The following is a 27,172-nucleotide window of genomic DNA, read 5'->3' as shown; positions in this document are numbered from 1 at the left end:
CAGTGCAGTGACATGCAGCGGGTGCCTATCCTTCTTGTTTGTGCAATTTCTTCAGTCAGTGTAGGTAGGCTAATAACTTCTATGTAATTTTTGGGAGGAATGAAGCCCGAGGTGATTGCCCAATCAAATTCTCTAGTTTACGAGTGGGAGGCTTGATGGATAGGCTTGGGGGGAGCGCAGATTGAGATAACTTCTTAGGCAACTCCTGTTTTTTTTTGGGTCATAGCCAGCCAGGTCGATTACAGGATTGCGTAGCGCAGACTGCCTGGGCGATAGCCTCAAGCTCTGTGTAATTTTGGGCAACAGTGCTTGGTCACTGAGGGTTGAGACTGTATAGTGTAACTCAGTGGAGGTCTTATTGATGGAGGGTGGTACGGTCGACATATCTTCAACAAAACGGTTAAGTGTGTGAGTGAGTGAACTCATGTATACATGACCTCGCGAACACACACTCAACATGACTCGCGACAAAACACCTCGAACCAACAAGACAACATATGCTAAGTGTGACTGACCAAAGGGTGCGAGCGACAAGTGTGACACTTGAGATAGATCGTTGAACGACGGTGACGACACTTGCATGACATTGGATACAACTTTGTGTGTGAGTACGATAGACGCTTACATAACGAACACAACTTGTACACACAAAGACAAATCTTGGACATAACCAGAACAAGACTGCAAGCATGACATTGCAACCAACATGCTAAAAGACGATTGATGAACGATCAAGCAAAGAGGGTGCAAAGACTTGACACGAGCTCATGGGATTAGCTTGAGTGTTTGCAATCATAAAGGCAAAACCAAGGAAGTCTCTGAAATTGGATGCAGGCCAAAATTTTGGAGGGTGTTGCAGCTGCTATAATAGGTGGTGAATATGCCCGGTTTCCCTCTTAAACAATAAATTAAATAGTCCATATACATAATTTTTTGTTGCTTTGACCTAATAGGGATTTGAACATTGAATCAAGTCATTTACATTACTTTGTAACATGGAAATGATGTCCCATGGCTATTAAATAGTCCATAATAATATTTTATATAAATTTTTATTTTAAGGATCTTGAATTTAATTTAATTTTTCAATTTTAATTACTCAAATTTATATTTTTACCTTATAAATTTATTATTATCATTATTATTGATGTTTTTATATTAATATTTTATACATTAATTATTAATATTAACCCTTTTATAATAATTTCCAGTAAATTTCCAATAAAATCATTGAAGGAGTTTAACTCAAACACTGAAAACACATGTTTTGTTTTTGGCAGGTGTCCTACTAGTAGTCATAACATTGAGGAAAAAAATAATTTCCAATAAAATCTAATAATGATGTTGAAATTATTAATTATATTAATATTACAAAATACAAATTATTAATATCTCACACTTTTATATCTCATTTTTTAAATTTTATAATTAACTAAAACTATTAATTAACAACCAGATCCATCTTACCAATGGCTGGAGGGATCCAATATCTTTCAAATTAAAAGAGATTTTTGACAAAAAGATGTGTTATGAAATCCTAAAATAAAAGTGTGATAGATATTTGATCCCTCTCTCTCATGGCATCCTAAAATATCTTTCAAACTAAAAGAGATTTTTGCCAAAAAGATGTGTTATGAAATCCTAAAATGAACGTGTGATAGATATTTGATCCCCCTCTCTCATGGCATCCTAAAATCCTAAAATCAACGTGTGGTACATATTTGATCCCTCCCTCTCAGAAATTGATAAACCCTACATTAAAAATACAACGCAGTTTCAAGCTACATATTTGATTTTTTTGTTAAACAAAATCGAGGGCATTAATTTATGATTTCTTACCCTTTCTATTTGGCTTCCATTAATTTTTCTCGTTCCCTTTATATTTCATTCATACGAATCCCTTCGTTCCACCGCAGTTGCTGATTGCACCATGGCCAATTTTCGGTTTCTGGGAGCAGGTAAAATTATATTTCAGTATCTCCAATTGAGCCAGGTGTCCATTTCTATGTTGTTTCCAGTAATCTCTTCGGGGTTTGACATATATTACATGATATTGATTTTTTCATGGCAACGCAGTTGTACTTCGCATCCTCGCAGGACTTTGCACCGTGGGAGGACTTCTTACCGTCATCTGTAAGCTTATTATTACTTTCAAAATTTGCTATCTCCGATTAAACCTCAGTTTGAAATTGTAAATTGTATTTCAGGGTTAGTGGACAAATAGTACACTGATACCAATCTCTTTATTCAACAGCATTTATAGTTTGTGGCGTCAGTGGGCGTTACGGCGACATAATTTCAGCAGGTGTCTCTTATTGAACCTCATTTTGTATCTCGTTTCCATTGCTTTCTTAGGGTTTAGATGAAAAGCACATTCATATTTGTTCGTCTCCGCAGTTTTCATCATTACAGGACTAATGTTGTTAAGGATCGGCGCGTGCCTCGGACTATGCATTATACTCTTCTCAACTTGTCGTGCCTTCTGGAGGAGAATTAAATATCGTCCAACTAGCTCTACTTCAGCGGTTGAGAATTTCCTAAGGGAATATGCTTATCAAATGCCAACCAGATATTCACTCTTTAAAGTCAAGAAGATCACAGACAACTTTGCAGAAAAGTTGGGAGAAGGCGGTTATGGTGTCGTCTATAAAGGAAAGCTTCAGAATGACACTCCGGTGGCTGTTAAGGTTCTTGACAGGCATAGGCACAGCGAGGCCCAATTCATGAATGAAGTGGCCACCATTGGACATCTTCACCATGTCAATTTGGTTCGTCTATTGGGGTATTGCTATGAAAGCTTAACAAGTGCCCTCCTGTATGAGTACATGCCCAATGGATCTCTCGACAAATTTTTATTTGCCGGAAGAGAAAATGGACAACTCTTAACCTGGGAACACTTGTATTCAATCGCTTTGGGTGCGGCGCGAGGAATTGCGTATTTACACCAAGATTGTGACAAGCGCATCATACATTTCGACCTGAAACCTCACAATATATTGCTGGACGCCGATTTCACACCAAAAGTTTCTGATTTCGGTCTTGCAAAACTTTGCAGGAAGGGAGACGACCATCTCTCAATGACGGCAGGGAGAGGGACGCCAGGTTATGTTGCGCCAGAGTTGTGTTCCAGCGATATGGGTCCTGTTACAGATAAATCCGATGTCTACAGTTTCGGAATGCTTTTGCTAGAAATTGTTGGAGGCAGAAAGAACATCGATTGGAAGGTGAGCCGCTCCAGTCAGTTTTACTTTCCTGAGTGGGCTTTCAAGTTGCTTGAGACAGGGGACTTCGGTATGAGATTGAGAGGAGGAGGAATGGAGGCAGAAGATGAGGAAAAGGCAAAGAGGCTCACTAAAATTGGGGGGTGGTGCATTCAATACAACTACAGAGATCGGCCCTCTATGGCCAGGGTTGTTCAAATGTTAGAAGGAAATGGAGACGATGTGGCTGATCCTCCAATGCCCTGCAATTCCTCCTCGGCTGCAACCGAAATACCAACTGCACCAGAAATACCTCTCTTGTCCACCACTGAAGAATCTACATCAATTGAAATTGCATCCTAGATATCCGGGAGAGACTTGGTTATTGAAACCCATCTAAGTTGCATTGTTGCGAATGCCTCGGTGACTCTGGTATGAATCTAGATACTAAGTCTTCCAACACATCTGGTTGAAACCTCCCTTAATAATTATTTTCCTTAACCTAGGAATGTTGTTGTTCGCCATTTAAAATCAACAGAAAGTTATGTCCCTGCAAATGATGAATATGGGGATGCTATGGAAATCAATTACAAAATAGTGAACGTATTTGATGTAAAGAAGGGGCATGTAATTGATATGCATCACACATTTGACCTTATGACAAGTTCTAAACTTCCTGTTAGTGCTAATTTTATAGTCTTGTTAAATCAGGAAAGCTATTTCAACTCAGTTTCAAAGGAAGATATCGTGCTTGGAGTAAGCTTTTATGTATATAGTCTTATTCAGGAAATAAAATGTCTGGCCTAAACATTGTACCACATTCTTGCACCCTATTTCAATTAAATTATTGTATAATACACCTAAAAGTTCCCATATTAGATTTTCTGAAATTCAATTTTGTTATAAATTCTTGCTTTCAATTTTATTAAATATTTTCCTTTAAAAAATTGAGATTTATCTCACACTCTATATTTCCTTTGCTATATTAAATAAAAAAATTAATCTATAGCTTCGTTTCAATCTTGATAACAGTCCTTTCCATTGACAGCTAAGAAATCGTTTCCATTCAGGTTTAGATCAATGCTTGAATAATTACAGATTCAAGCATCCCATTTACTTTTTAAAAACCCCTTCCAATCCAGGATTATGCTTAATAAATGATAACGCTGGATGTCGTTTTATTCAATAAGATATTTACGGGAAATTTTTGAGCAGTTTTTTTGGATGAAATATGCATAAATTGATGATTTATAATCTATAAGATAATTATGAGTTCATAGAGCAAAGTAAAAAACATATATATGATGTATGTAATTTATAAATTTATAAATTGTAAATTTGCTTCAGCAAGGAGAAAAATTTCATGGATTATTTTCTTGAATGGAATTTAAAACAAAAAAAATAGATTTTTTTTGTTTAGGATTTTGATCAAGTATTAGCTACAAAGTTTAATATTTTGTATTATATAAAATAATAAATATTGTTTTTGTTTTTATATGTTCTAAATTAGAGATGGGTTTGGTTTGATAAATAAGTAATTAGTGATTCATAATACAAATGTATATTTTTAAAGAATGTTAGTACACATTTAATATACCAATTGATTATAAACATAAAATAATTGATAATGTGGAATTTATATGGTTTATTGTAATGTAGAATTTCTTGGAAATTCACTCTATATCAAGTATCATATAATTTATGGTATAAGTGAGTGAATGAATCAATACAAAAATTCTTAAACTTACTGTCTTACTTACTATTTTAAATATAAAATTAAACTAATTCCTAAATATATACTTTTATTTGTAATATTTAAAAATTGTTTAATTTTTATTATTTTGAATGTTATAATTATATATTTCAATAATTTAAAATAAGAGTAAAAATGATAAAAATGATATATATATATATATATATATATATAAAAGAGGTATACTGCCTAATTTTATTTTAATATTGAATTTAAAATAACCAAATATTAATTCGAATTCTAATTGGAACTCAAACTTGGTAACTGTGCACAAGAGTGGGTTACTGCTATATTGCTGCTACTAGAGGTAGAAACAAGTACATAGGAGAAAAGTATTAAATGTTTCTGTCATAGTCCGCTGAGATCAATTATCAGTGTGCATCATTCACATAGGCCATCCACCCAGTCCACAGGCAAGGGTTGGAAACTTCTAACAACATTAAAATCCAATATGAATGGATGCAGTTTTCGATCTTTTAAATGGTTTTTTTTAAAAGGTTACACAATTCAAGATTAAGATTAAGATAGCATTGGAAAAATGTAACGGTGTTAAAATCCAATATAATCCAATATAAATGTTGTTAACATATATGTTATAAATTAAAGGTGGGTTTGGGAAATCTCCGATTCTGATCATAAATCTAATTCTACATTAACCTCAAAAGGCACCACAGACTTGAATAGGAAGCTTGATGTTAAGAAATCAGAGAATTGGTAGTTTTCAGCCTCAAATGTGGACTTGGCTGATTGATCCACTACTGGACCCCACATATTTTGGAATCTAGGCTATGGAAATATCCTTTGTTTAAGCATTCTAATGCTGCTTCTAAGATCAATGCAGAGATTATTCCAATACAAGCTCTAATGAAATGAATAGAACATAATGGGTTGTTAATTGATAGTCAGAGTATTTATCCCAAAAAATAGTTAGAAGAGGGAGAAGGTTGATTTGTTGATTGAGATAGTAGTCATATTGCAAAAACTGATATCACCCCACCTACTATTCATCTAGCGCAAGACACAGTTGTAGCCATGGGAGGAGACTACAAATGCCATGTTTAATGCTTTCAACAGGTAAATTTGAGGGCTTTCATCTGTTACTTGAGATTTCTTCCCTTTGTTCTACCATGGATGCTTCAACTCTTCTATCTCATTCGGATTAGTTTTAGCATGATTGTTTATTTATTCTAGAAGCAGGGTTTGGTGAAAGTATTTTGTATGATCAACTATTGGATATGGATTAGGACTTTGCTACAAACAAATTCAAATATTTATATAATTGATAGGATGGGTTGCTCTTCACTTGTTATAGGCATTATATATTGTAGCAGCAAAGGAAAGGTTGTCTACCATGACCTTAATGTTTATAGAGTTCTGTTTAACCAGGATGGCAACCTCATGCTTTCATGCGTTGGCCTGATGAGGAATACTAGAGATTGAGAAAAGCTACAACATGAAGTTGGCTCTCACTATCGAGAGTACTTGAGAAATGGAAAATTAACATCTAAAACTGTGATAGGTTTGATACATTTCTGTTGGTTCTCTTAAGTGGAAAGCATATTCCACCAAAGCCATGATCTAGATCTTATAAGCCAATTGAAAAATCTCATGTGGCAGGGCTTTCTTCACTTCAGAATCGAATAGAGGAACCCCCATATGTCTCATGGAATAACGATGGAATATGTATTGTCAGAGCAGCTACTAATTTTACCTTCACTTTTCAAACTACAACAGATATTGGAAAAGTCAGTTACAAGGATGATGAAGAGACTTCAATTAATGATGTCACCAACGTTCCCTACAAGACACATATTATAAGTTTTTATCGTTTTCAACAATCATACAATGTTGAAAACTTTAATTATTTTGTCCAGTGAAAAGAAATTATGCAGTCCAATTTTGAACAACAAAAACAAGTTTATGCCAACTCCTACCGTGTTTTCACCAACTTATCAATCATTTAGTTGTTTCTCCGTGTGGATACAAGGTAGGGGGTTTATAGAATAGTGCCTACTTATTCTCGGTTTAAGCACTAATTAGGTTGGGGGCATCATCAATAAATAGGGTGAGGTTTTCTATAAATGGATACATATAACACTTGATCCGTGGATTAACACCCTATTGGTCCATAATCTCTCCATAATCTCTATTTAAAGAGCATGGAGGGTCATTTGTAGGGTAATCGGTAAATTTTCTTTCTTTTATTAATAAACACCCTATTGATCCATGATCTCTATTTAAAGAGCATGGAGGGTGGGTAATCAATAAATTTTCTTTCTTTTATTAATAAATTTCTTGGCAGCTTTGGCTCAGGCCATGGTCTGTTTCCCTCTTTAAGGGTTTTAACCACGTCAAGAATACTAGTGTATTGATCTGAGATCGGTTTGTGAGCACTGTCCTTTAATGTTCTATCTAAAGAACTTACCCTATAAATTCCTACATGGTAAATCATCCTTGTCTTACTTGTTACTATGATTACAGTATGTTTGATCCATAAATAGCACTCAAAGCCTATGAAATGTTTGACTATTAAATGAGTCGTATATCATTTATAAACCTTATAACATGATCTAGTAATCCAGTCTATTATGTGATTGATTACCCTTATGATCATAGTTAGCATCATATCAATGATTATACTAGTATCAATGAACAAGAGGTATTACTCTGAATATTGGTTCGTTGTATGCCGTATCCATGCTCCTGACATTAAAGCATATATCACTGCTATATCAACCTATTAGAAAGATGGAATCAAAATCAACACATGGAATTAGATCATGTAGAGTCATGTTTCACCACCATATTGGCATTATGTAATATGGAGCTTACATTTCCATTGCTTAGATATCATAAGTGTTATCCTATTTTATTAAGCAGTGTCTACCAGCCAAGTTTTTGTTCTTATCAATATAATTAACATAGATCTATTTTAAGTATAGATTTAACATGAGACAGAGAGGGATCAAATTTCTTTACCTATAAATTTTTTTAGAGTGCAAAATACAATATTTTATTTTTCATTGTGTAAATTGTATTTTTGAATGCTAAATAGAGTATATAAGACCAAATAAAATTTTAATGTTTTTTCTATATATAAATAAATAAAGTATATATAGGACCAAATAAAAATTGGAGCTAATGGTGTTCATTGTATACATGTGTCTTGGAAATTTTACTTAATATGAAAAGCCCTATGAGCTAGCATGTTCTTCATGCATGGATTATAGATATTTGTAAGACTATTCTGTGAATGTTTGTAATTCATGCTTGCTTTCATCTCTGCTAAAGTAGTTGAACTATTTCGGTTGTTTTGGTACTATTATATTGAGAATGTGATGTAATTGCTATTATCGATGTCTCGTGGACTATCCCGCTAGATATTAAACATATCTTCCTTGTTATATTGGTTTCAATGACCATCACATTTTTGTTGACCATTCTGCTTGATGTTGTACGAACCCTTCTTGTTCATGTGTGTCTCTACTAGTGTGGTACTACTACCTCTCTCTTAGAGGCTCACATTTTCCTCCCCTTTGCAGTGAAAGGACTTTGTGTTATCACAGAAAAATGATCACCTAGCCAATTCTAATTAGGTGGATTGAAATACGCCATGTAGATTTAAATTTACTAGAGTAAAATCACTTTCACTGTGGAAAATAATTTAGTAAACCACTTTTATTAAATTATTTTCTGATTTAAATAAAAAAACCCACGAGAATAATTAGATAAATAATTATTTATTTAATTTTCTCTGTGAATAATTATTAAATCATTATTTAAATGATTATTCCTTGTCACGTTTGACTAAATCCCTTAGGAATATTTAAATCAATCACTATTTATTTAATTTTCCTTATTTCTGTTATTAGAATAACCATTAAATCACTATTTAATAATTATTTTGATTTCACGTCTTTCTTATTTCTTGCCAAATAATTAATAAATAATTTTATTTGTTAATTATTTCTAAATAAAGGTATTTAACCATTTTAAATATCTTTTCCCTCTCCAATAAATATAACAAAATATTCCAAGCGGTTAGATCTGAATTTGGTTAATATTATTTTATTATTCTCCATTTTCAAGATTAACTTTATACTTTGTTATACATAGGACGAGTTTTATAAACCTCATTAGATTATTTAAATATGTTTTGAAAAACTTACATTATGAATGATAAATCAATTTCACATTGATAATTATAAGTATAATTTTTTTATTATTATAAAGTTTTTGATCTTTAATTTAGTTAGGTCAATAACACATATTTCATTAAAGTTGGAATTATACCATAGATCTAGAATTTTTTTACTTTAACTAGATTAAGTTTTTCCAAAATGAGAAATTAAAAAATTGTTCAATTCACTTATATTCACTATTTTTGTGATAAAATTATTATAATAAACTATGTAACACAAATTTATATAAATTTGTAAAAGATAAATTCAAGTATTCACGACATAATAAATAATAATAAGTTATTGTTAATAATTTCTTTTTTTTTGGTTTGACCTAGAGGGGATTTCAACCTTCAATCTCATCATTTACATAATGCTTCATAATACAACCATTGGCAATTGAGGTGCTCTCCATAGGTTTATTATTAATTTTTTAACCAATTAGTAATATTTGTAATTTCTATTAAGTATTATGGTTAATAATAATAATTCTTAGCTACTAATAATAATTTACTAATTATTTATTTAGAAAAATATAAATTATTAAACTATTATGAAATAAATAAATAACTAATTAATTAATTTTATTTAATTATTTAATAAATGAAATAACCAAGGGGTTGATTTTTCACCCTCTTGATAAACTGGAAATCCATTTTTTGGGGGGATTTGGACAAAATAACAAATAATCAAGAAAATGCCTAATATAGCCTTCTACAAGGTCTATCCTTGAAAACTAGAGAATATTCAAGATCTGCTCATTCTTGGGGACTCCACTATTATTTTTTGTAATTTGATGCACAATATGGGCCAACCTATATGGTCCCTACTCGAGGTCGAGGTCGAGAGTTCCAACAAGGTCAGGGATCGATCTGAATCATATTCACAATAAGAAAAGGGGGGGTTGAGCACCTGAACCCCAATTGAAAGTGGGGCTTAATTGACTGGTTAACTTCTTGGTTTGCTTGACATGGAAATTGGTAAGAAGACCTCAATCCCCAACTAGCAATTAGTTAGTCCAAAGAAACTTGTTAGCTAGTGGGCCCCACCTGAGGTTAGGCTCGAGACTCTAAACAAGGTTGAGGGTTAGTCTGAATTGTATTCATAAAAAAGAAAAATAAAAAATGGGGTAAACTACCTTACCCTTGAATAGAAGTGGGGCCCAATCGGTTGGTCAACTTCTTGGTCTACTTGGCATGAAAATTGGTAGGACGACCCTAACCCCCGACTAGCAAGGCAGACCAAAAAAATTTGGGAGCTTCTCGGAACAGAGCCTGGTATTATAGACGTCTGGAGAGCTTCAAGCACTACAAGGAAAATACCTTCTAGTGAAGGTTTTTGCGGTAGTCCCTATAAAAATAGCCCAAAAATCCATTTGTTGTGGAGGTCACTAGTGGAGATGGGTGGGCGGATGTTTTAGCGGATGTTTTTTTTATGGTGCATTTACAATATACAAACGCACTGGTGCTTTACTATCCATATCAGCATTCGTACCGAATAGAACATGGTACACTGTGACAATTTTATTTAAAAAGAAGAAAAAAAGGTGTGCTAAATAACAAAGATAATCGATACGTATACTACTTGATAGCACCGGGAAAGAGTTAATTTATCAAAATGTCGGTTGTAAAATTCATTTCGTCCATTCTCATGCTATACTGTGACCACAAACCAGTGCATTCATAGTATTCCACATACCAGTGCTTGAATAATCAATAACATCGGAAAAAAGTTAAATTAAAAAAAAAAAAAAAAAAAAAAAAAAAAAAAGTGCTATATACACCTGCAACAGTAATGCCCTTCTTGAATTAAAATGTCCCAGTGCATACTTTGAAGGAGCACCACTATAGTTTTTGATTTTCAAAAAAATGCAGTGTCATAGTCCAACGAAGCACCAATGTTGTTTATGTATTAAAATGCCCCATTTCATCTTCTAAAGAGCACTACTAGGTGGTTTTTATTTTTTTTTAAATGTGGTGCTATAGTTCCAGAAAGCGCTGATGCGATACATGTATTCAAATGTCCCGATGTGTCTTATAAAAAGAATCACAATAGGTTTTTTAATTTAAAAAAAATGGTGCTCTTGGATTTCAGACGCACTGGTGTAGTTATAGGAACACATCTAAAGAGGGTTAAATAAATAAAAAAAGCTACCAACTGTAAATTTCATTTTTAACATCTACATTGTTGTAGAGCTTTGAAGCACTGGTGACACTCTTGCCTCATGCAAGCGCCTTGACGTCGATGCTTCTATTGCTCACCATCCTTCTGTACTGTAATTAGTGCGTGGCTTTCCAATTTTCTCAAAACGGTGGTGAATTTATTTTTCTTCATTACGTGTCAACATTGTATACCTCATGACAAAATGTCTAGGTAATGTCTATGTTTCTCTCTAATTTATTTTTTTATCGGATTAGAATTGCAAAATATCTCAGAAAATCCACATTTTTTGAAAAATAAATTTTTTTCCTGAAATGTGCACTCGATAGCTTCGGTTCACATCGATAGCAGTGCACCATATAAATTTACAAGTTACACCATCATTCGATACGTGAACCTTACACGCCGTTATTTTTGCAGTTTGTTTCATAAATGAAAATGCACCGGGAAAAGCTATAAATTGTACGTCGGTGCGTACAATTTTAGGTTACGACCGGTGCATTTATATTTACCAAATGAACGACAAAAATAATATTAAAAAATATAGCTAAAATATGAACGACCAAGCAAAGAGGGTGCAAGATGCTAAAAGATGAACGACCAAGCAAAGAGGGTGCAAAGACTCGACCTGAGCTCATGTGATTAGCCCGAGTGTTTGCAATCACAAAGGCAAAACCAAGGAAGGCTCTAAAATTGGATGCAGGCCAAAATTTTGGAGGGTGTTGTAGTTGCTACAATAGGTGGTAAATATGTCAGTTTCCCTCTTAAACAATAAATTAAATAGTCCATATACATAATTTTTTGTTGCTTTGACCTAATAGGGATTTGAACATTGAATCAAGTCATTTAAATTACTTTGTAAGATGGAAATGATGTCCCATGGGTATTAAATAGTCCATAATAATATTTTATATAAATTTTTATTTTACGCGTCTTGAATTTAATTTGATTTTTCAATTTTAATTACTCAAATTTATATTTTTACCTTATAAATTTATTATTATCATTATTATTCATATTTTTATATTAATATTTTATACATTAATTATTAATATTAACCCTTTTATAATAATTTCCAATAAAATCATTGAAGGAATTTAACTCAAACAGTAAAAACACATGTTTTGTTTTTGGCAGGTGTTCTACTAGTAGTCATAACATTGGTGTAGGTTTTAACCCCGTACAGTAATTACCTGCATACGAATTCTAAAACATAGAAAATAAACAATGTGAGAGCATAACACTTAAAACACATATACACAGAGATTTTCCCCTGGATCCCAAAAACGGGACTACCATCTTGATTTTTCATTATGTTCCTTTCAATGTTACAATACATATTTATACATGTCGAAGCATCCAATACCATGGACCGAAAAACCATCGCGTCCAAAACCATGGACCGAAAACCATCGCATCCAAAAATCATGTGCGAAAATCATGCACAAAACGATAGGTGGGTCCGCCTAACCTAACATAGGGTCCAAAACCAAAATTTTCTGGGGCACTGCCCCAGACCCCATAAAGTGGGGTTACGAGTGCCCCTCAAACCCCCTGTGACCTCCCGCCCTCTAACCCGTGGTTAACTATGTGGGCTAGTCATGGAAAGAATATAACATAGCCCAACATTCTCCCACTTGTTGTTTTCTTTCCACAGGGGGGCACAAGAGAGCTTAGTCATTTATCCAGCCCTGCAACGCCCATTGTTTCTCTACACCAAGAGAACTTCTTAGAGCTCATAGATTTTGTCAATGCATCTGCAGTATTCTTCAAAGTGTCCACCTTTACCAGCAACATCTTTTTGTCTTCTATCATATCCCTCACAAAGTGATACTAAACATCAGTGTGCTTTGTCTTTGAATGATATGCAGGGTTCTTTGCCAAGAAATTTGCACTTTGGCTATAACAGTCTATCCTTATAGCTTCCTGTACTAACCCCATACTTGAACACAATCTCTGCAACCAAACTGCTTCCTTGCTTGCATGAGTGGCTGCCATGTATTCTGCCTCTGTAGTTGATAGTGCCACTACAGATTGTTTCTTACTCATCCAACTGACTGCACCTCCAAATAGGTTAAACACATACCCACTTGTAGATTTTCTCTTATCCAAATCTCCAACCCAGTCTGCATCAACAAAGCCACGAATATCCAACACTCTATCCAATCCTAGTCTTCCTTGGTAGCACAAACCATAACCACTAGTTCCACGCAAATACCTGAAAACCTGCTTCATTGTTGTCCAATGCTCCTTTCCTGATTTTGACATAAACCTGCTCAATACTCCCACTGCATGTGCAATGTACTATATTATGCCTCTGTAGTTGATAGTGCCACTACAGATTGTTTCTTACTCATCCAACTGACTGCACCTCCAAATAGGTTAAACACATACCCACTTGTAGATCTTCTTTGATCCAAATCTCCAGCCCAGTCTGCATCAACAAAGCCACGAATATCCAACACTCTATCCAATCCTAGTCTTCCTTGGTAGCACAAACCATAACCACTAGTGCCGCGCAAATACCTGAAAACCCGCTTCATTGTTGTCCAATGCTCCTTTCCTGATTTTGACATAAACCTGCTCAATACTCCCACTGCATGTGCAATGTCTGGTCTAGTACAAACCATTGCATACATCAGGCTACCGACTGCACTTGCATATGGAACACCGGACATGTCTTCTTCCTCTTCTTATGTCTTGGGACACTGTTCAGCAGATAACCTCACACCTACAGGAATAGGAACCTTCACCGATTTACTATCTTGCATATTAAACCTCTGCAATATTGTCTCGACATACTTCCTCTAGTTTAACCAGAGCTTCCTCTTTGCTCGATCTCTTTTAATTTCCATGCCCAAAATATAGTTTCCAGCACAAAGATCTTTCATGTCGAATTTGGAGGACAATTGGGTCTTCAAATTCTGAATAACTTCTTTGTCATTTCCAACCAGCAACATATCATCCACATACAAGACCAGATAAATAACACGGTCACCAATTAATTTAAAATACACACAATGATCTTCTTTGCTTCTGGTGAAGCCAAGTCCCCATATAAATGTATCAAATTTCTGATACCACATCCTTGGTGACTATTTTAACCCATACAGAGACTTCTTTAACTTGCATACCAGTTCTTTCTTACCCTTCACCACAAAGCCTTCAAGTTGCTTCATGTAGATCTCCTCTTCCAGATCCCCGTGAAGAAATGTTGTCTTCACATCCATCTGTTCTACCTCAAAATCAAAAGCAACAACAACAGATAAAAGTAATCTAATAGAAGTTACCATGGCAACAGGAGAAAAAATATCACCAAAATCAATTCCCAGCACCTGGAAATAACCTTTTGCTACCAACCGAGCTTTTTATTTCTCCACCTTTCCTTCTGCATTTGTCTTCTTTTTGAACACCCATTTGTTGCCAATGGGTTTCCTTCCAGCTGGAAACTCCACCAAATCCCAAGCCTCATTTTTATGCAAAGATGCCATTTCATCAACCATGGCCTCTTTCTAGAGTTTTCCATCCTCTGAATTCACTGCTTCCTTCATAGTTCTGGGATCATCAATAGTAACAGACAAATAAAAATTTGAACAGAAAGCAAATGGACTATACCTTTTTGGTTGCCTTCTTTCTCGAACTGATCTTCTCACAGCCAGAGTTTGTGGCTCTTCATCTTCTGATTCCTCCTCTACAGTAGAGTCTGATTCTTCCTCTGTTAGCTCAAACTCTATCTTCAAAGGTTCCTTTGATTGGACTTCATGTTTAATAACATCTTTCACCTCTCTGAACACCACATCTCGGCTGTACACAACTTTCCTTGTTACTGGGTTCCAAAGCTTATAACCCTTTAAACCATCCTTATACCCAATAAAGATGCACTTTTCAGATTTACTATCCAACTTGGTTCGTTTCTCCTTTAGAACATGTACATATGCATCACATCCAAATACCCTTAGATGTGAAAGAGAGGGTTTCTTACCAGTCCATACCTCTTGTGGAGTCTTATCCTCCAACGCTGATGAAGGTGACCTGACCAGGTAACATGCAGTATCCACTGCCTCTGCCCAGAATTCCTGTCCTAACCCGGCACCACTGAGCATGCTTCTTGCCCTTTCCATCAACGTCTTGTTCATTCTTTCTGCAACTCCATATTGCTGAGGTGTATATGGAGTAGTCTTTTGCCGTGCTATACCACACTTCTTACAGAATTCTTCAAATTCCTTGCTGCAAAACTCTCCACCATTATCTGTCCTCAACACCTTTATCTTCTTCTCTGTCTAATTTTCCACGAGAGCCTTAAATTCTTTAAACCTCTCAAAGACTTCAGATTTCTTCTTAAGGAAATATATCCATGTATTCCTTCAGAAGTCATCTATAAATGATATATAGTACATAGACTTACCCAGTGATGGAACCTTCACAGGTCCAAACACATCACTGTGCACAAATTCTAATATCTGTTTCGCCCTCTTACTACTAGAGGGGAAACACACCCGATTCTGCTTCCCATATACACAATTTTCATAGAAATCAAAATCCATAGAGTTATTACTCATACCTTCTACCATACCTTTACCATGAAGTATTCGAAGGTCCTTCTCTCCAATATGTCCAAGCCTTTGATGCCATGGCATGGTCTTTTCTCCAAAGACCACTAGATTTTCTGCTCCACTTTCAGGAACCACAGAACTGTTCCACACATCAATAACAGTGCTACCTTGCAGCTTGTACAGAGTTCCAATCCGAACTCCCCGCATCAATACCAGTGTACCCCGAACCATTTTGCAGGTATCCTTCTCAAACACTATTTTTACACCTGCATCATCCAGCTTGCTTACAGAAATCAAATTTCTGGCTAATGCAGGAATATGTAGAACACCTGGAAGTGTTCTAACCCTTCCACCTTGCAACTTCAACTTTACATTTCCATGACCAACGATTCTAGCCTTCCTGTCATCCCCCAAGAAGACATCACCACCACCATATTTCTCATACTCACAGAACCACTCTCTATGGGGAGTGAAGTGAAAGGATGCACCTGAGTCAATCAACCATGCCTCATGATCTACATGTGTACTTGAAGAAGCCAAGTACACATCCCCACCTTCATATGAGGTGGTTTTTTCCTCTGCAGAAGGAAGCCTCATCAGATCCCTTTCCTTTGTCAGGAACTTTAGATTTACAGTCCCTTTTAAAGTGGCCTTCCTTTTCACATTTTAGCACACCACCTTTATAGGTTTTCCTATAGATTTAGATCTCCCTCTAGATTTAGATCTCCCACTCGATGACTTATTTTTGTTTCTGTTCTGGGACTGTCCTCGTACAGACAATGCATCACCATTTTGGCTCTCCATCCTTTTCCATCTCATCTCCTTCGTCAACAAGGCTGAGACTATTTCATCAAACTGCAAGGCAGTTGCATTGCTACCTATTGCAATAACCAGACTATCCCACGAATTTGGTAGAGAACACAACAAACTGATGCACTTATCTTCATTTGAAATTTTAATATCAACATATGCTAACTGACTTACCACAGTATTAAATGCATTCAGATGCTCTGTCACCGAGTCTCCATCTTTCATCCTCAGGTTATACAGCTTTTTCCACAGGAGTATTTTATTCACCAGAAACTTAGATTGGTACAAAGTCCCTAACTTGTCCCACAAAGCCTTCGCCGTAGCTTCCCCTGATACATTCAGCAATACTGAATCTGAGACACACAATCGTATTGTGCTCTTTGCCTTCCGATCCAACTTCCTCCATTCTTCATCAGACACTCCCGTTGGTTTAATACCTGGATCTACCACGATCCACTGATCTTTATCCACCAACAAATCCTCCATCTTGAGTTTCCACAACTCAAAACTCTGACCATTAAATTTCTCGATCTCTATCTTTCCACTGCTCGCCATCTTCTTTCACCACCAGAATCGATCTCACAAATCTCCTATTGAACAGGGTCTACCACAGGCCCGAGCGAAACCCCTCAGCAACAAAGGCGTCCCCTTTATGCCAAAACAGCTCTGATACCAAATGTAGGTTTTAACCCCGTACAGTAATTACCTGCATACGAATTCTAAAACATAGAAAATAAACAATGCGAGAGCATAACACTTAAAACACATACACACAAAGATTTTCCCCTGGATCCCGAAACCGGGACTGCTAGCTTGATTTTTCATTATGTTCCTTTCAATGTTACAATACATATTTATACATCCCGAAGCATCCAATACCATGGACCGAAAAACCATCGTGTCCAAAAACATGAACCGAAAACCATCGCATCCAAAAAACATGTGCGAAAATCATGCACAAAACCATAGGTGGGTCTGCCTAACCTAACATAGGGTCCAAAACCAAAATTTTCCAGGGCGCTGCCTCAAACCCCATAAAGTTGGGTTACGGGTGCCCCTCAAACCCCCTGTGACCTCCCCACCTCTAACCCCTGGTTAACTATGTGGGCTAGTCGTGGAAAGAATATAACACAACCCAACAATTGGGAAAAAAAATAATTTCCAATAAAATCTAATAATGATGTTGAAATCATAATTACATTAAGACTTTTGGTTCCAATATACGAAGAAGGGATCAATTGAAACGAAGAGCTAGGGTTTTTAGTAGAAGTTCAGTGTTGGGCACCATGGAGAGGCAAAAGGAGGGGAGTTCCACTCCCTCCTATAGTCAGGTAGTCTTTAATAGATTCAAGAAACCACTGGGCACTGAAACCGAGGTTCTAGGAGGAGGGGAACAGGAAAATAGAAGCTCGAAGGGGAAGGAAGATACGCTGCAGGAAGAATTCAGAAGGGAGAAACAAATAGAATAAGGAAATCAGAATGTTGACACAAGAAATAGGACTGGACCATGTAAGCCTAGAGCAACCATTACACCCCAAGTTGTGTTAAGTGATCCAGCGCTACAGGCACATAGGGAACACATGGCGAATTATGCAGTCATCTGTAAATTCATGGGGTTATGGCCTACGAAGAAAAATTTACTTGTTTGGATAAAGAATCATTGGAAATCTAAGTGGACATTGATCTGCACCTTGGATCCAAGGGTTTCTTCAGTGTAGTTTTTACAAACATAGAGTATAAATACAGGGTGTTTGAAGGAGGGTCGTACTTCTATGTCGCTACAGGTCTCTATATGCGGCCTTGGTTGATGAATTTTGTCCCGGAGCGTGAGACGTTCCCTTCAGTCCCGGTTTGGGTAAGGCTTTATTCTCTACCTCTAGATTATTGGCAGCCAGAATCATTAAAGGCAATAGGAAATAAACTAGGGCATTTTATAAAAATATCATAGGTCACAATGTTGGGAAAGTATACCTCCTTTGCCTGTATATGTGTAGAGATGGACCTCTCTGGAGCTCTACCAGATGAAATAATTCTAGAAGTTTTTTATGAAGAATGGGTGCAAGCAGTAGACTATGAGCACATTCCTTTCAGATGCCATAAATGTCATGAACACGGGCACCTATTCAGATACTGCCCACTAAACAAAGTGGAAAGCAGAACTAAAGAAACATCAGGGAAAGAAGCTTAAAGCTACAACAAAGTGGGGAGCAGAGGTAGAGGGGCGAGAAAGTACCAAAAAAAAACAACAATGAGGAAAATCAGTTAAGTCGGAATAGGTTCAAGGTATTAGAAGAAGAAGAGGAACACGATAAAGAGAACCATACACTAGAGGAAAGCCCTGTAGAGAAGGAAAAGGAAGAGATAATGGAGGATATGCCTGAAAACGAACAACAAAAGGAGAATTTGATGAACAATATGGAACTCGATAGGGACCAAGAGATGACTCCGAGAGAGGTGGGAACAAAGGATCATGAACTGCAAGGACATTCTTGATAGGGAACATCTAGATCTGGAAAAGTTCCTGGATCAAGGAACTACCAAAGGAATGGATTCGCTACCTCAAGAGGAGTTTGATAGAGTGCAACAGTTATTCCTATGGAGGACCTAGACAAAGGGTTTGAGTTTCAAAAGAAACCATGATAGTCAGGACAACGAAGGGGTGAAAACAATGAAGGCAACATCAAGACTAGCTCCCAAGTACCCAAGCAGAAAAAGAGGTAGGAAAAAAACAGCATGAGTTGTTGATAGAATGTGGAAAACTCATGATAGATTCAGGTAAGATGAAAGACCTAACTAGTTCATTTACAAATCTTTCCTAATGAAGCTCACAACATGGAATATTAGAGGTCTAGGAAGTAAAAGGAAGCAAAGAAATCTTAGCCATATAAAGAAAGAAGAAAAACCAAATATGATTTTCATTATGGAAACAAAGTGTTCAGTAGAAAAAGTAAGAGAGATACATAGCAAATGGCTTATCAAATATGAATATCTAAAATTTAAAGCAGACAAAGCAGTAAGAGGGATTCTCACGCTCTGGAACCCTCAAAAACTGTGCATCGTAGATGTTGAAGCATCCAAGAACTATTTATCAGTGGTTATCCAACCTTTGGGGGACAAAGAAGTTTATTTACTCACAAATGTTTATGGTCCACAAAATCCAGATGATAAACTTAGACTTCTAAATTCATTGGAGGAGTTAAAAGCAAGACATCTAGGTATCCCCTAGATTCTGGGTGGGGACTTCAATATAATCAAGTCTTTATTGGAAGAAAAAGGGGGAACCAAATCACTAGACAGAGATTCTATAGCATTTCAGAATTTCATACACAACATGAAACTGGTTGATACAGAGACAAGTAATGGCATTTTCACATGGAATAATAAGAGAGGTGGAGCAGCTTAAGTGGCCTCTAAACTTGATAGATTCATTATCTCGAAGGACCTCATCCTCACAGGCCATAACCTGGTATCTATGATACTTCCTTTTGGAGGCTCAGACCACTGACCTATTCAACTTGAAGCGTCCTTTATAGGAACTCCAAGGAATAGACCATTCAAGTTTGAAAACATTTGGCTTAGTCATCCTGACTTCATCAACAATATTAAAAGATGGTGGATAGAAGACATGCAAGTTCAGGGTACTAAAATGTTCCTTCTACAGCAAAGACTGGAACACGTTAAACAAAGGCTTAAAGTTTGGAATAAGAATATATTTGGCAATATATTCAAAGCCAAAAAAGAAGTAGAATGGAAACTACAGGAAATTAACCAAACCATTATTACAGAGGGCTTCATAAAGGAGAGTAAAGAACAGGCTGATCATGTTCAACAAGAATGGGAAGGCTTATGCAAGCAAGAGGAGATTTTTTGGAAACAGAAATCGAGGGTTCAATGGTTAAGAGAAGGAGAAAGAAATACAAGGTTTTTTCACAAATCTACCATGGATCATAGGCTACAAAACAGGATTTTAAAAATCAAAGATACGTAAGGAAAACAGATCACCACACACGAAGAAATAGAAATAGTTCTGGTTCAGCATTTCCAAGGCATAGCCAAGGAGCCACTCATAGACAGATCTCAATCTATCAAGGACTTCTCAAAGCATATTCCTAAGCTAGTGACAAGAGAAGACAATTGTAATCTTAACGGGCCAGTGAATGAAGAGGAAATCAGCGAAGTCATCAAAGACATGCAAAATGGGAAAGCATCAGGTCTGGATGGTTTCAACGTTGACTTTTTCAAAGCATGCTAGGAAATAGTCAAGCATGATATCCTCGATGTGGTGGAGGACTCAAGGAAGAACAAAATTGTTCTAAAAGCACTCAACACCTCTTTCATAGCCCTGATTCCAAAGCAAGAGAATTCTATCACTCTAGACAGATTTAGACCCATATCATTATGCAACATGGCGTATAAAATTATATCAAAAGTAATTGCGAACAGACATAAACCGCTGCTCCCATCTCTAGTGTCTAAGGAGCAAACAGGATATGTGGAAGGTAGGTAAATTCTTAATAACATCATTCAAGAGCATGAAGTGTTACACTCACTTAAGAGCAATAAGCAGGCAAGTATGATCATTCAGCTTGACCTTGAAAAGGCTTATGATAAACTGAGCTGGGCTTATATCAAGGAAGTACTGATAGCATATGGCTTTGACCATAACTGGATAAGATGGGTAATGGCCCTAGTTACCACACCAAGTTTTTCAATCCTACTAAATGGATCACCATTGAAGACCTTTAAGCCCTCGAGAGGTCTCAGACAAGGAGATCCGCTATCACCCTTCCTATTTATTCTCATGATGGAAGGACTTGGCAAGGTGATTAAACATGCCAAAGGAGAGGGCAAAATCTAGGGTCTTAAACTCACTGTAAATGGGGATTCCCTGACCCATCAACAATTTGTGGACGATACCATGCTGCAGGGCATACCCACAGTTAAGGAAGTTCAAGCCATCAAACAAATCCTGAACAACTTTTCTATGGCTGCGGGGACAGAGGTAAGCCTCAATAAATCTAAGATTTCCTTTTTTAATACTGATATTGCTATTTAGAGAAACCTCACTAGAATTCTATGCTTCCAACAAGATATGCTACCCTCTAGTTATTTGGGAGTACCTCTAACAGACAAACCTCTGAGCAAGGCTATTTGGGAGCTGATAACTAATAAGCTTCAGGACAAAATCAGGAAATGGACTATCAGGTCTTTGAATATAGCAGGGTGGCTAGTATTTATTAAAGCTATCCTTCAAATTGTCCCCATCTTCATGCTCTTAGTCCTTCCAGCTCCTAAAGGAGTAATGCAATACATCAGAAATATCCAAAGGGATTTTCTTTGGGGCAAGGGGGAAGAGAAGAAGAAATGAGCTTTGGTAGCCTGGGACAAAATATGTAAGCCAAAGATATATGGAGGTTTTGGACTTGATGACCCTGAAACCCTAACAAAGTCTTGGGGGCTAAACTATGGTGGATATGGCTAAAAGAATCAGTTTCCCCTTGGGCCAAAATATGGAAATAGAAATATGCAGGCAATTGGCATGAAAGGGATTATATTAGGATGATGGGACACATCAATGGCTGCCACATTTGGAACAAAGCCTGGGAAAACAGAGCCATAGTTCAAAAACACAGTTTCTGGGAGATCAGAGATGGAAACCTCGCTTGGTTTTGGGAGGATAATTGGCAACAGGAACCTAAACTGTTAAAAGAAGAATTTGTCAATCTCAAGAATGAAACTGATGATAAAGGGTTACACAAAGTAAAAGACTTTTGGGATCAGGAAAGAACTGATGGAAAATGGAGAAAATGGAAGAACCTAGTTTACAGTGATGACTCCCCATTGAAAGCCCAGGCAGAAGATCTTACAGTCCTCTTGGAACAGAGAAAGATTCTAATATCAACATCTTCCGATCAACTAAGATGGGGAAAAAACAATGAAGGAAACTTTAACCTCAAAGAGGCCAAGCGAATAGCCCTGGGGCTAGACTTCCCAAATCTTGATAAGGTATGGAAGGACCTGTGGCAAAGCCAAATTTGGATCAAAATTAAACTATTCATGTGGTTAGTACAACATAAAAAAATTCTGACTTGGGAAAATCTTAGGAAATGAGGGCTAGCTAGACCATCCAGACGCCAACGATGTGAATTACAGGAGGAAACTATAGAACACCTTCTCAACCTATGCCCATTCACCTCCATCATATGGAATTGGGTAGCTTCAACCTTTAAACAAATAGACAGGGACATTGGCAACATTACTAGTACTTTGAGGAATTGGAGGAAAAATTTCTCAGCAAATGAAGTAATCAACAAGGCGTGGGCTTTGGCTCCAGGCTTTATAATCTATGATGTCTAGAAAGAACGCAACAATAGAATTTTCAAAAACAAGATTGGGATAACTCAAAGCATCATAACTCAGATTACAAGACAACTCAGAGAGACTATAGGAACCTTTTTAAAAAACCTCCCTGAGAACCAACCTCAGGTTCAGGATGAGCAGATATTACTATATTTGGGACTGCAGGAGCTCTACCCCAAGGGCGCAAACAAAACAGTAAGATGTATATCAGTTGATAAGGAATTTTGCAACCTCCACCTCAGGGTTTTATGAAATGCAATATAGATGGAGCCTCAAAAGGAAACCCTGGCATAATCAGGAATGGAGGGGTCTTAAGAGATGAAAGAGGTTTCATAAAAACCATCTTTCACTGTCATTTGGGGAAGGCCACCAATAATATGGCAGAGCTTATGGCCCTGGAACATTGTCTTGAGATCCTAAGGGACTCTAATCTTCATAACATCATAATTGAAGCGGATTCTGAATTGATAATCAATGTGGTCAAGAAAATTAGTAATGGATCAACACTAGACAGAGTATTGAGACACTGGAGGTTACTGCAAGTCTATCAACACATTCAATCACACCTGCGAAACATGAGGACCCTTAGTTTTATCCATGTGCGCAGATCAACCAACAGACTAGCGGATATTTTGGTAAACGAAGATGTGCTCTGTTCAAAAAGCAATATTAGATATGACTGGATAGGGATTCCCCAAGGACATTTGAGGGAAGAGTGTGCCAGACAGGTGACCTTAGACAGAGAGCTCTATCATAGCAAGGGGAATAAGTAGGATAAAGACAGTAGGAGACACAAAAAAATTTGGTCCACAGGGGAAAGTAGTAGAACGAAAAACAAATGCATGAGGTTAGGTATCCATCTAAAGTCTACTTTTGACCTTCGGGTGGGATTTGATTCTGGTACTAAATATATTAATGGTACTCAGGTTGGAGAATACAATAGGTTTAGCTGGGCCAAAGATACACTTATGGACCCTAATTCCAGCAAAACTAGAGCAGGGACCCTGAGTCATTGGAACATGGCTGCTGATAAAAAAGAAGCAGGTCGGCGAAATCGCAGACACCCCATGCATTTTGCATGGAGAACAGTAAGAAAGATAACAAGAAACTTTGGGTCCGAAGCAGAAGTTAAATACCGGGCTAGTCACATGATCTCACGGGGACCGCGCACAAATGGTAGATTTCGGGTGGATAAAGAGATCGATAGTTAATGCCCCAATCGGACCCGATATGCTTATTAAACATGGTCTATTGGGCCCATCGGGTCCGATTTGATGGTTAAAGGGTGGGCTTGTTAGCCACCCGATATGATTCTCAACTGCTTGATCTGTGGTGGAGGATTGAATGGTCATCGGTGGACTATTGGTTTGGTTTGGTGGGTCCTCAGCCCGTGTTGTGAATTAAGGAGGCCTCATCTCCTTGGTCTCCATTGTACATTATGTATCCCTTTTTTTTTACAGTGAGTAATGAATAAAAAGACCCACTCTTGCCTTAGCAAAAAAAACATAATTACATTAATATTACAAAATACAAATTACTAATATCTCACACTTTTATATCTCATTTTTTTTAATTTTATAATTAACTACAAATATTATTTTAATAACCACCAGATCCATCTTACCAATGGCTGGAGCAATCGAATATCTCTCAAATTAAAAGAGATTTTTGACAAAAGGATGTGTTATGACATCCTAAAATGAACGTGTGATAGATATTTGATCCCTCTCTCTGTCATGGCATCCTAAATGGCATCCTAAAATCAACGTGTGCTAGATATTTGATCCCTCCCTCTCGGAAATTGATAAACCCTAAATTAAAAATACAACGCAGTTTCAAGCTACATATTTGATTTTTTTGTTAAACAAAATCGAGGGCATTAATTTATGATTTCTTCCCCTTTCTATTTGGCTTCCATTAATTTTTCTCGTTCCCTTTATATTTCATTCATACGAATCCCTTCGTTCCACCGCAGTTGCAGATTGCACCATGGCGAATTTTCGGTTTCTGGTAGCAGGTAAAACTATATTTCAGTATCTCCAATTGAGCCAGGTGTCAATTTCTATGTTGTTTCCAGTAATCTCTTCGGGGTTTGACATATATTACATGATATTGATTTTTTCATCGCAACGCAGTTGTACTTCGCATCCTCGCAGGACTTTGCACCGTGGGAGGACTTGTTGCCGTCAGCTGTAAGCTTATTATTTCTTTCAAAATTTGCTATCTCCTATTAAACCTCAGTTTGAAATTGTAAATTGTATTTCAGGGTTAGTGGACAAATAGTACACTGACAGCAATCTCTTTATTCAACAGCCTTTGTAGCTTGCCTCAGCAGATATGGTTGCCCCGAGATATTCCACACAATAGGTGTCTCTTATTGAACCTCAGTTTGTATCTCGTTTCCATTACTTTCTTAGGGATGAAAAGCACATTGATATTAATTTGTTCGTCTCCGCAGCTTTCTTCATTACAGCACTACTGTTGTTAGGGATCGGCGTGTGCCTCGAACTATGCATTATACTCTTCTCACCTTGTCGTGCCTTCTGGAGGAGAATTAAATATCGTCCAAATAGCTCTACTTCAGCGGTTGAGAATTTCCTAAGGGAATATGCTTATCAAATGCCAACCAGATATTCACTCTTTAAAGTCAAGAAGATCACAGACAACTTTGCAGAAAGGTTGGGAGAAGGCGGTTATGGTGTCGTCTATAAAGGAAAGCTTCAGAATGACACGCCGGTGGCTGTTAAGGTTCTTGACAGGCATAGGCACAGCGAGGCCCAATTCATGAATGAAGTGGCCACCATTGGACATCTTCACCATGTCAATTTGGTTCGTCTATTGGGGTATTGCTATGAAAGCTTAACAAGTGCCCTCGTGTATGAGTACATGCCCAATGGATCTCTCGACAAATTTTTATTTGCCGGAAGAGAAAATAGGCAACTCTTAACCTGGGAACACTTGTATTCAATCGCTTTGGGTGCGGCTCGAGGAATTGCATATTTACACCATGATTGCGACAAGCGCATCATACATTTCGACATCAAACCTCACAATATATTGCTGGACGCCGACTTCACACCAAAAGTTTCTGATTTCGGTCTCGCAAAACTTTGCAGGAAGGGAGACGACCATATCTCAATGACGGCCGCGAGAGGGACGCCAGGATATGTTGCGCCAGAGTTGTGTTGCAGCGATCTGGGTCCTGTTACAGATAAATCAGATGTCTATAGTTTCGGAATGCTTTTGCTAGAAATTGTTGGGGGCAGAAAGAACATCGATTGGAAGGTGAGCCGTTCCAGTCAGTTTTACTTTCCTGAGTGGGCTTTCAAGCTGCTTGAGACAGGGGACTTCGGTATGAGATTGAGAGGAGGAGAAATGGAGGCAGAAGATGAGGAAAAGGCAAAGAGGCTCACTAAAATTGGGGGGTGGTGTATTCAATACAACTACAGAGATCGGCCCTCTATGGCCAGGGTTGTTCAAATGTTAGAAGGAAATGGAGACGATGTGGCTGATCCTCCAATGCCCTGCAATTCCTCCTCGGCTGCAACCGAAATACCAACTGCACCAGAAATACCTCTCTTGTCCACCACTGAAGAATCTACATCTACATCAATTGAAATTGCATCCTAGATATCCGGGAGAGACTTGGTTATTGAAACCCATCTAAGTTGCAAATGTTGCGAGTGGATCCTCTCCGTCATGTTATTCAATGCCTCGGTGACTCTGGTATGAATCTAGATAGTAAGTCTTCCACCACATCTGGTTGAAACCTCCCTTAATAATTATTTTCCTTAACCTAGGAATGTTGTTGTTCGCCATTTAAAATCAACAGAAAGTTATGTCCCTGCAAATGATGAATATGGGGATGGGGCATGTAATTGATATGCATCACATTTGACCTTATGACAAGTTCTAAACTTTCTGTTAGTGCTAATTTAGGCAACTCAATGCCGTATCCAAATCAGGAAAGCTATTTCAGTTTTTTTTTTCAAAGGAAGATATCGTGCACAGAGTAAGCTCTTATGCATATATGGTCTTGTTAAATCAGGAAAGTTATTTCAACTCAGTTTCTTTTTTTTTCAAAGGAAGATATCGTGCTTGGAGTAAGCTTTTATGTATATAGTCTTATTCAGGAAATAAAATGTCTGGCCTAAT

At 37.1% G+C, this 27,172-nt stretch overlaps 2 protein-coding genes and 1 long non-coding RNA gene across 3 annotated transcripts; 2 read left to right on the top strand and 1 right to left on the bottom strand.

Annotated features, from left to right (window-relative positions):
- Window positions 1–1,773: 1,773 nt before the first annotated feature.
- LOC149257476 (rust resistance kinase Lr10-like) lies at window positions 1,774–4,008 on the top strand. Its single transcript, XM_089414353.1, has 4 exons — window positions 1,774–1,958; window positions 2,077–2,133; window positions 2,255–2,305; window positions 2,398–4,008. The coding sequence occupies exons 1-4, from the start codon at window positions 1,931–1,933 to the stop codon at window positions 3,561–3,563; spliced, it is 1,302 nt and encodes a 433-aa protein (XP_089270479.1). The 5' UTR covers window positions 1,774–1,930; the 3' UTR covers window positions 3,564–4,008.
- LOC149257474 (uncharacterized) lies at window positions 3,661–27,172 on the bottom strand. Its single transcript, XR_016256751.1, has 2 exons — window positions 26,917–27,172; window positions 3,661–3,854 (listed from the first exon to the last, which is right to left on the bottom strand). It is a non-coding gene; the product is annotated as an uncharacterized LOC149257474 (long non-coding RNA).
- LOC149257475 (rust resistance kinase Lr10-like) lies at window positions 24,808–26,647 on the top strand. The gene is made up of 4 exons (XM_089433870.1): window positions 24,808–25,034; window positions 25,153–25,209; window positions 25,331–25,384; window positions 25,476–26,647. The coding sequence occupies exons 1-4, from the start codon at window positions 25,007–25,009 to the stop codon at window positions 26,645–26,647; spliced, it is 1,311 nt and encodes a 436-aa protein (XP_089289996.1). The 5' UTR covers window positions 24,808–25,006.

Source organism: Pinus tabuliformis, chromosome 6, assembly GCF_031772625.1.
Source record: "Pinus tabuliformis cultivar Carrire ecotype Pingquan chromosome 6, CPIR1, whole genome shotgun sequence".
NCBI classification, from domain to species: Eukaryota; Viridiplantae; Streptophyta; class Pinopsida; order Pinales; family Pinaceae; genus Pinus; species Pinus tabuliformis.
This window is presented reverse-complemented; position numbering and strand designations above follow the sequence as displayed.